The sequence below is a fragment of the Homarus americanus genome, unplaced genomic scaffold (assembly GCF_018991925.1).
Source record: "Homarus americanus isolate GMGI-L3 unplaced genomic scaffold, GMGI_Hamer_2.0 scaffold25013, whole genome shotgun sequence".
Taxonomy (NCBI): domain Eukaryota; kingdom Metazoa; phylum Arthropoda; class Malacostraca; order Decapoda; family Nephropidae; genus Homarus; species Homarus americanus.
In genome coordinates this window covers 9,162,517-9,173,541 of record NW_024722158.1, presented here as the reverse complement: position 1 = coordinate 9,173,541, position 11,025 = coordinate 9,162,517, and the positions used below count along the sequence as shown (strand labels likewise).

General features: G+C 41.3%; 1 protein-coding gene across 1 annotated transcript in view; it reads left to right on the top strand.

Annotated features, from left to right (window-relative positions):
* Positions 1–1,999: 1,999 nt before the first annotated feature.
* The window catches only part of LOC121862046 (monocarboxylate transporter 2-like), a gene marked incomplete in the record, with an annotated part of 80,118 nt that continues 71,092 nt past the window's right edge, over positions 2,000–11,025 (top strand). The window contains 2 exon segments of the mRNA XM_042359977.1: positions 2,000–2,033; positions 5,336–5,509. Of these exon segments, the coding sequence (XP_042215911.1) occupies positions 2,000–2,033; positions 5,336–5,509 (208 nt within the window).

Sequence of the window (11,025 nt, the reverse complement as noted above, 5' to 3'; positions counted from 1 at the left end):
GAGGCACTGTGGGCCGGGTGTGTGTTGGGCACTGTGGGCCGGGTGTGTGTTGGCACTGTGGGCGGGTGTGTTGTTGGAGCACTGTGGGCCGGGTGTGTTGTTGGGGCACTGTGGGCCGGTGGTGTGTTGTTGGAGCACTGTGGGCCGGGTGTGTTGTTGGGGCACTGTGGGCGGGTGTGTTAAGGGCACTGTGGGTTGGGTGTGGTACTGGCACTTCTCCTCAGCGTTGATAGAGGCTACAATCTGGCTGTGTCTCAGTCCACAGCAGCTCCTATTGGACTCACCTGCCAGTCACCATTAAAACCAAGACTGTAGAACGAAGGAACTATGACACGGCTCGCTATTGAAGCCTCATAATGGTTCCTTTTGGATCTGAGGTTCTTAGAGCGTAAGACTAATAATACATAATACTTAAGAGTGTTTACCTGTGGTCTTGATCATTTCTGTTACCTGTCGCTCTGTGTAAGTGAACCGTGATGTAGAAATATGATAAGTCAACTGCGTGTGCAATGAATATTTTCTTAATTTATCACATGAGAATGGTAATTTTGTTCCCTAAATTCAGCTTTCTCGACATGCTTCACAACTTCAGTTCTTCTCATATATGCAGTTAACATGATATAATGAGAGACTCGCACGATATAATAACAGGGATTGTCAGCTTGTTGGTGATATATTATACCAGGAAACTTACATATCCAGTTATGACATAAATTATTCAAGCCTAGTTTAGGGTTCAGGTGGTTCCCTTCTGTATAATTAAAAGACTGTGTGTGTGTGTGTGTGTGTGTGTGTGTGTGTGTGTGTGTGTGTGTGTGTGTGTGTGTGTGTGTGTGTGTGTGTGTGTGTGTGTGTGTGTGTGTGTGTGTGTGTGTGTGTGTGTGTGTGTGTGTGTGTGTGTGTGTGTGTGTGTGTGTGTGTGTGTGTGTGTGTGTGTGTGTGTGTGTGTGTGGTGTGTGTGTGTGTGTGTGTGTGTGTGTGTGTGTGTGTGTGTGTGTGTGTGTGTGTGTGTGTGTGTGTGTGTGTGTGTGTGTGTGTGTGTGTGTGTGTGTGTGTGTGTGTGTGTGTGTGTGTGTGTGTGTGTGTGTGTGTGTGTGTGTGTGTGTGTGTGTGTGTGTGTGTGTGTGTGTGTGTGTGTGTGTGTGTGTGTGTGTGTGTGTGTGTGTGTGTGTGTGTGTGTGTGTGTGTGTGTGTGTGTGTGTGTGTGTGTGTGTGTGTGTGTGTGTGTGTGTGTGTGTGTGTGTGTGTGTGTGTGTGTGTGTGTGAGATATGTGTGCGGTTATTGAAGAAAAGCTGGCAGCCCAGAAAATATACAGTTATATTTGGGGAATGGGTTACAATTACAAATAATATACAAAGTGACACAAATAAGACATATAGTAACTTAGATGGGGATCAGCTCAAACTACAGTTCATTTCAACATAGTGACAGTGTAAGGAGCAGTGTTTACTGGGAGTGAATACGATTTATTACATGTATTGATAATTTTGGTTGGGACTGGGCTGTTCTTATGGCGATCAGTTCGTACGTATGGGCTGGATGCGGTTGTGGTGTCGAACAGCAATTCTCGGAGAGGATCTCAGGTGGTAGTAGGGGCCGGTGTCAGGGATGGTGTAGAAACTCTTACCAAATTTGCAGATGAGGCCGTGGTGATGGTCAGTGAGAGTCGAAAGGTCAGTGTGTTGAGCCTTCTTATGTAGAGTAGGAAAATAATCTTGCATGCCTCTTTCACTTTTCTAGGTGTTTGTTGTGGCATTTAGGGAGGAGCAGGTGGAGAGCATAGGTGAGCTTGAGTATGAATGTTGTGTATACACAATGAGAGCTCGTGTGCAGGAACTCCGAGGGACTTGAGTCAGCGGAGGAGGTGGAGACAGAGCTGGAGGTTGACAACTTCACTGACGTGTGGTTTCCAATTTAGTTTGTTGTCTATGTGACGCCGAGGCTTCGTGGAATCTACACCTGGGTGTGTTCGGACCTAGGGTAATGGAGAGTGGGACAATGTCGGAAGAGGTTGATGACATAACCATGTTTGGTATGGTTGATGGTGACATGGTTGTTGGTGGCCCAGTTTGGAGACTGTTCAATAAATCCTGAAGGCGGTATAGTTGGGAACAGAATTGACGCCATCAATGGTGGAATCGTCGACATATTCAGCGAGCAGGGGTTTCTCTTAGGGCATCATTGATGAGCATAGAGCAGAGTGGTCCATCTTGGTGCAGGGGACACTGGGTGAGTGACTGAAGGTGGAGACAGCCCTCAGGAAGTACAGCTTGGCGTCGGTCACTGGGAAGTCTGGAAGCCATGGTATGAGACTTCTCCAGCCCGAGGTCAATAAGCTTTGTTTAATTATATTGTGGTCGACTGGTCGAACGCTTTAGTGAAATCAAAGAGCGACAGCTACAGACGTTTTCGTTTCTCGAGATGGCGGTATATGTAATCAAGCTGACAAGACAGTGAGTGGTGGAGAAGTTTCATGTTGCCAAATTGCTGGTCTACGACTCCTACAATATCAGCTCGCCAGTCAAACTGAAACTTTCTGGATTAGGCTAGAGTAGTAGGGTGATTGCAATAGGTCGTAGCTGATTTAAGTTGTGGGCTGGTTGACTTGGGCACTGGTGATATAAGGTCTTCCAGTCAGCTGGGCATCTGAACTGACTGAAAGCATTGATGATGGAGCAGAGGGTTAGCAAGCTCCGGGAGAACTCTTGAATAGTTTCATTGGTAAGTCAATGGGGGTGGTAGAGCGTTTAATTTAAGTTTGTCCAGGCGTTTGCCATCAAATTCTTCTACTAAGTCAGTGGGAAGGGGCTGTGAGTAAACTAAGAGTGGTTGTGTCAAGCCGTGGGAGCGTCTGGCATATAGTAGCAGAAATGTTTATTTGTTTCTCAGCTGCGTCAACATTAGTGAGATGGCTAGGAGGAGGTGTGTCATATGTTTGGCACAGAGTTCTTTAAGCTTACCATACCATTGACTGATGTTGGTCTGCTTCAGGTGTTGTAATTTGGTTGGGTAGTGGGACTTCTTTTCAGTGCGTATTTCGCGGATGACTCTGTTGCAGAAGTGACCTGTAGCGGATGGGTCATTGAGATGAAAGGCTCTGTCTCTCTGTTGCATAGGTCTTTTGATCCGAGGTGTGATCCGGGCAAGTCAGCTGGGTGAGATCTCGGACTTCTCGTGGAAGAAAGTGGTGTGAACTTCGTGTGGTGTGTTGGTATAATTTATCCATTTGGTTTCCCGTCATCACCTGCATTGATCCCAGGATGATGAACTATCCGCAACAAGGCGTACTCAGAGTCAATAATCGGCCTGTAAGGTCTTGATGGTCTCTGTCTTGAGTGGGAGTGGGGGACAGACACTGATAAGTGTGTACTACACCGATAGGAAGGCAGTGGTTGAGGATCTGGTACTGGTCCTAAGTCAGTTAAGATAAAGTCAAAGTGTTTTTTAACTATTAGGAAGCACAACCTTGATAATGATAGCTGGTGTGTGTGTGTGTGTGTGTGTGTGTGTGTGTGTGTGTGTGTGCGTGTGTGTGTGCGCGCGCGTGTGTGTGTGCGCTGCGTGTGTGTGTGTGTGTGTGTGTTAATAAATAATAATAATAAAATAATAAACGGTTTATTAATAGAGTTGTACCGGTGGCTAATATACAGACTTACATTTGATTTAGACATAATGATATAATATGCTTGAATACATTTACAGGGCTGTACAGTACATAAATCAGAGTTGTTTATTATTTTAACAATAGATGGGATGGTGCTGTTCTTATATCTATCGGTGCGGGTTCTTATGGGCTGAATTTGTTGTAGTGGCAGACTGCACTTAGTTGGTGGGGCTGCAGGAGGTGGCTGGCGAGGTGGTGCAGTAGTCCACAGCTCTTCCAGTGCTTGGTGGTGGAGGTCACTGAGGATGGCATTTCCAGGGTGGAGAGAGCGTATGGTGTAGCCAGAGTATTCTGCTGAGGCATGATTCTGTGTGTGTGTGTGTGTGTGTGTGTGTGTGTGTGTGTGTGTGTGTGTGTGTGTGTGTGTGTGTGTGTGTATGTGTGTGTGTGTGTGTGTGTGTGTGTGTGTTTTCATTATGCATTTCTACAGTTTTGAAGATAGAGTTGAAATTTGGTAGGGAGGTGCGGGTGGACTAGGGGATGGCCGTGTACCATCTTCTGTCCCGGGTAACTCAGCCAGTTACAATGATGACACAAGACCTGCCTTAATAGACCTCCTCTGGAATTTTTTGTAAGAGTTTCACCATTGTAGAAGTTTCCTACACATTTAGAAACTGTTCTTCTTTTAAGACTCGTTATTGTGCTCTTGTAGTGGCTGCTGCAGACTTTTTTTTTTTGCTTCGCCAGTTTATGACTTCATGTCTTTTGAGCCTGTGGAAAAATGTGATCTCTCCACCCCAATTTATCTCTGACATCTCCAGCCTGCAGGACCTGGTATGCGGGGCTCCTTTTATATAAGACGTTACACCCCCGTTGCCCCTCAAACTTTAACATCTTCAGTAACACTCTCACGTATTTTGGTGGAATACCTTCATTTGTTTTAGCTGTTTTTTTGCAAGAATAGATTTTTGTCTCGCTTCATTGACATTTGGATTCTTACTAGTTCCGTCCCCTCTCTCTGTACCTCATCTCTTAGCTCTAAACTATTGTATTTCTTAAGGTGAAGATGTCAGCGTATATGTGACATTTGGACAGACTGCCTATGAATCTTAAGCTTTTTTCGTTCCTTTTCTTTCTTCTAGTTGTGTAAAATCTATGTCTTACGTTTTTATTCTGTGTTTTACCGTATCTAACCTGGATTTCATCGTGAGTTGGGCAAATACTGGGTAACACGAGTCTCTTACGGATGAGAAGCTGCCCGACTTGAGATTAGTTCAGTGAATATCGAAGCATGTTTAACTCCTTCATTATGATGATTTAACCCCTTGACTACGGTGACTTAGCCCCTTGATTACGATGACTTAATCCTTTAATGCGATGATTTAAGTCCTTGATTACGATGATTTAAGTCCTTGATTACGATGATTTAGCCCCTTGAGTACAAAATCATCGTACTCCTCAAGGTTTATTGTACCCAGAAAGTTGAGACTTCGTACTCAATGACTGAAGTCTTTGTACTTATGGGGTTAGGTCATCATACTCAAGGAGCTGACAGGACATCCTGCTCAATGAGGTTAAATTTTCATACTCGGGGATTAAGTCATCGTACTCAAAGGAATTAAATTACATATGTTTACTTATAGATAGGAAATACGAGCTTTTAAATCTAGTTCAACATATCACTTTGTATCTTTCTTTTATCTAATACATATTGTCTCTTGGTCGAACAGATGGTGGCGGGCAGGCGAAGTATTCCAAGTATGAGGACTTGGGAGACGACAACGTGATCGACGGCCTCAAAGTCATCGCCGAGAGGGAGATGAACTCCTTCCAGAAGCACATGCCAGGACTCAAGAGGCATGATGTTAAGACCTCCACCATCCGCCAGCACTATTACCCAGAAGGTCAGTGTGTGTGTGTGTGTGTGTGTGTGTGTGTGTGTGTGTGTGTGTGTGTGTGTGTCCCATTAGTGTCTCAGTTGTGTTCCATTTGTCCCTTTAGTTATGTCCCATTAGTGTCATAGTAGTGCTCCATTAGTGTCTCAGTTGTGTCGTATTAGTGTCTCAGTTGTGTCCCATCAGTCTTAAGTTCCCATCACCACCTGCACCACCACTACCTTCCCTAAGATCAACCTACAGTACCTACCAATGCCCATTCTATCTATCAACACAACTGCCCACGTGTGTATCCAAAATCACTAAATTAATGTTAGATATCTCGGAATAAATAAATAAATAAATAAATAAATAAATTAATAAAAAACTAAATTCCTCTCTCTCTTCTAATACAACTGATTTTGCTTTACAAATATAAATGAGCATAATTAAGGTAAATTTGAACATTATTATACTGATACCTGATGGGTGTAAATTGTGTGTTGTGGGTAATCTCATTATTATACCTAACCTAACCTAACCTAACCTAACCTAACCTAAGGAACTAACTCCAATAGACATTTATAGAAAGAAGATTGTATGACACACTGTAGTCTGGAATACAGTTCTTTGAAGAGGTAAGAAATAAATAAATTACGCTGTATCAGAGGAATTAAAAGAATTCTGTAGTAAAGAACATAATTATATACCACAGTAAATAGGTCCATGAAGAAACGTGCTGGTGATAAAATAGTCTTTATTATGTAATGCGGTGGCCGATTGGATATACTACTCGTCTCCTTTTCTAATTGTCGTTGGTTCGAACTTGGTCACTCCCAGTATTCCCAGAAGTAATTTTCAATTTGGGGAAGTGAAGACAGTCTAGTGCAGTACCGGCCATGCTGCCTCCTTGTGTACCGAAGGCTTAGTCTCTGGTGCAATGCATATGGGACGACCCTCTTTCATAGTTGAATAAGGTGTATATGAATAATACTGAATAATACGATCATACAGTGAAGGGAAGGAGACAATGACCGCATTACAGAAGGTTTGAGTCAGTAATATAATTGTTGAAATCTGAGAACATGTCGGTGGAATATGTCAGTCAGGAGACACGCACAGTGGACACGAATAATGTGTGACGACGTAAGAGAGAAATGGAGATGGAAGCCCCGCTGATTAATCTGCTAAGTGAACAAAGTGAATTATGTGTCAAGCGATGAGGCGACGTGTGCATGTCCTGATTGTGTGTGTCTCACTCAGCACCAGTTAAGGAGAACCTGATGGTGTTTAGTCTTGTTTCTCTATTTTATTTGTGTATTATTGTCTTATTTTCTCATTACTCTTCGTTCACCTGTTCAACTTGTTAAGCTAGTAATAACATGATCTAGAAATAGCCGTCAAAATAGCTTCCAAAATCTAAATTGGTACATATCCTACTTTTATGACTAGCCACACAGAAATGAAGTAGAGTGCACTACCTAATCCGTACCCATATTCCTGACACTATACCTTATCCATACCCATATTCCTGACACTATACCTTATCCATACCCATCTTCCTGACACTATACCAACATAGTGTAAGAGATGGCAGAATAAAAGTGGATAGTGGTAGGCTTTATCATGGTGTGTGGGGTGGGTGAGGTTGTGTGGTGGTGGCAGGACTGGTTTAACACATATTTTCTTAAAACCGTCATGAGTGAATCATACAGATACCAAACTTGATATTATTCAATTAAGAGTAAAGACAAATCACATATCAGGTCACCCTTGGAGGCAAGTTTAGAAATCACTTCTAAAATTTAGCTAAACTACTATATGCATGTTTGGCAAACGAGTTAACATGCAGAGTACGAATGTTGTCCACATAATAAAGAAGACTGGCTGTAATAACGTTATATTGGTTTATCGCAATATTACCTAAATACACATACCAAATATCATTCACAGATTGAGGACACATTACCAGACACGATAGTACTGTAGGTGCACCTCTCCCCTAACTGACAAAGAACCCCCTCCTCTCTCTCTCTCTCTCCTTACGTCACAACACACTGCTTCACCGCCACATATGTATTAAAAGTATAACCATACAAGAAATGCGTGTATTCACAGATAGAGGTGGACTGTTTATTTCGCATGCTTAGTGTGGCTACTATTATGAGGTTCCTTAGGGCCATTTTGGGAGTTTTACTATAATGTAAACAAACACAGAGCTGCCATAGCTCTCAAAATGTGCCAAGTACTGTAACAGGAGGAACTGTGGCCGACTGTACCAGGAGGTGAAGCACAGACTTTTGTGTTCTGGAAACAATAAACACCCACAACCACTGGACCAGTCGTGGGAATCACTACCTCACTACAACAGAGAATACCAGTCCTGGGAATCACTACCTCACTACAACAGAGAATACCAGTCCTGGGAATAACTACCTCACTACAACAGAGAATACCAGTCCTGGGAATGGATAAGTGTAAGACTAAGTTTTAGAATTATATTAAACATAAAAAAAAATCACGTGGTATAAGTTAACTATGTTAAACAATTACAACAAACATTATTATAAACTAGCAGAAACGGCTCTTTCGCTAGGCCACGGTAGGATGCCACCCTCCGGGAGGCTCCACGTTGTCTCACTGTTCAGTCCCCAAAACTTCTTCTTCCATCAATAGTTCATTAACGGTGTATGTAAGTTCCACCATGTTTTTCACTACAACGGTACAGCAAAGTATATTTTTTTGCATTAAACTGTTATATTTTTATTGTCTAATCATCACTACATATAACACCACCCATCATCACTACATATAACAACATCCATCATCACTACCTATAACACCATCCATCATCACTACCTATAACACCATCCATCATCACTACATATAACACCACCCATCATCACTACATATAACAACATCCATCATCACTACCTATAACACCATCCATCATCACTACCTATAACACCATCCATCATCACTACAGATCAGTAAAGTAGTTTCCGTGATTCTCGTGCGGACACACAAACAAACACACAAACAGACATACAGGGTGAGCAAAAAGTCTTTCCCTGATTATGGAAAATCATATCTCGAAGACCATTCTAGATAGAAACATGAATATTGTAGCATTGTGTAGACGAATTCATAGATTTTTTTTCATGCATATTTTAAGCTGCAAAAAACTGTATGTTTATACCTAGCATATGTTTTGTGTAATAAATGTTTGTAATCAGGGAAAGACTTTATGCTCACCCTGTACTTCTTTGTTTTATATAGATAGATTAAGGTATTTACGTTATAGGTGTACGGCACATACCCCGAAGTCCTCAGGATCTTGCTTGTTATGTCTTTCAATGACAGAACGGTGTGTAGTAAAACTGAGGTGATGCTCCTTACTGGACGGCTCCCCCCTCATGAACGACGGAGTTAAGCACCACTTTTACTGTAGGTGTAGACAGCTGGCCTGGCAACAATTATTATAACATCAAGAATGAACATCAAGAATTTGCTTTAAAAGTTTCTTCCCCTGGCAGTTATGTTCATTAAGTCATGATTGAAGAGACCCCAGAGTTTACAGTCATAGAGCCTCGAGGACTGACTCTTAAACAGTTTAATTCCAGTCTCATTAGTCTGTTAGTCACAGCACCAGGTGGAAAAAATTATCAGCGGTCCTTGCGGAGGTATAAACTTACCTGAGTGTTTCTTTGATTATCATACAGGTGTTTCCTTCCACATCTGTGTACTGGCAGTCGGGGAATAAAGCCTGACAATGGCACTTCTGTCAGGGTTATATATATATATGAGAATGAACTTAAGAGCAGAGTAAAAGGGTTCCTTATTTACCACCAGTTTAGTGTAAAATGGCCTCGCATAACATTTTCCCATTTCACATCAATTTAACATCATTGATATCATGCAAACAGTTACCTGATAACACCTGGTAGATGCGATTTTTTTCATCAACTTTATGTAACCTTTATCGTGAGCAGACTGATAAACAGATCCCAGCAGCATCACCTACACACACCAACCAGACCCAAAAAAAGCTTCGACACAATAAGTTTTCCTCATAGTAAACTCAAGTCTTGTTGTTCTTCACAGTAAATCTTTAAATTCACTTCAGCTAAACTCACCAAATCTCACCTAACTACTGAGAACTACTGATTAACTTAAAAAACCTTACCAAAATACGAAATAACTTCACCTGTTGCAACAAGAGGAGCATTAATGCGTCAAGCTTCGTTTTTTTCACGTTAATTTTATCTTTTAATGTGAAATCGATATTAGTTCAACACATTGTGTCTTACGGTTGATTAAAAGAATAACATTAGCCTTTGTCTCTATGGAAGAACTATATTTGTATCACCTGAAAATTAGCCACCACAGCTTATTTCGCCCTAACGTTACCCGGGTAGTAAGGTTAGATTAGGTTAGGTTACATTTGGTTAGGTTACATTTGGTTAGGTTACATTTGGTTAGGTTAGAACAGGTTATGTTAGGTCATGTAAGGTATAAGGTTAGGTTAGAACAGGTTATGTTAGGTCATGTAAGGTATAAGGTTAGGTTATGTTGGATCATGTAAGGTATAAGGTTAGGTTATGTTGGATCATGTAAGGTATAAGGTTAGGTTATGTTAGATCATGTAAGGTATAAGGTTACGTTATGGTAGGTCAAGTAAGGTATAAGGTTAGGTTATGTTAGGTCAAGTAAAGTATAAGGTTAGGTTATGGTTAGGTCATGTAAGGTATAAGGTTAGGTTATGTTGGATCATGTAAGGTATAAGGTTAGGTTATGTTGGATCATGTAAGGTATAAGGTTAGGTTATGTTAGATCATGTAAGGTATAAGGTTACGTTATGGTAGGTCAAGTAAGGTATAAGGTTAGGTTATGTTAGGTCAAGTAAAGTATAAGGTTAGGTTATGGTAGGTCATGTAAGGTATAAGGTTAGGTTAGATCAGGTCAGTATGAGGTTAGGTTATGTAATAATTGGATAGATTAGAGTAGGTTATATAAGCGTTAGGTTAAATTAGGTTAGTGTAGCATTAGGTTTAACAAGTTTACATTAGCATTACGATAAATAAGGCTAGATTAGCGATAGGTTAGATTAGCATTAGGATAGTTAATCTTCAAAACAATGAATCCGACGTTCACACACGCTTCCCACTCCTAAGAATGAATAAAACTCAAGAGACACCAGTTCTAATTACACTCAAGGAACCTCCTGGTGTTTTAATAATGTGTGCGATGTACCTGGAGAAAAAATAACGTAGGGTTTACAATACAGAGATGGATAATAATAATGAAGAGGTCTTAAATGTGGAGACTAATGTGATGTGGCTTTTGTGATGTGGGGAATGTCTCGTTCTCTCTCTCTCTTGGACATTCTGGTATACGAGAAAGGTGGTTTTGGGACATTATGATTAGTGGAATGTGTCCTAAGACTTATGTGTCCTAGTTTTAATGTGTGTGTGAAGAATTGTGTGTCCTAATATTAGTGTGTATTAAGATTAATGTGCCCTGAGGCTAGGTGTCCCAAGACTAAC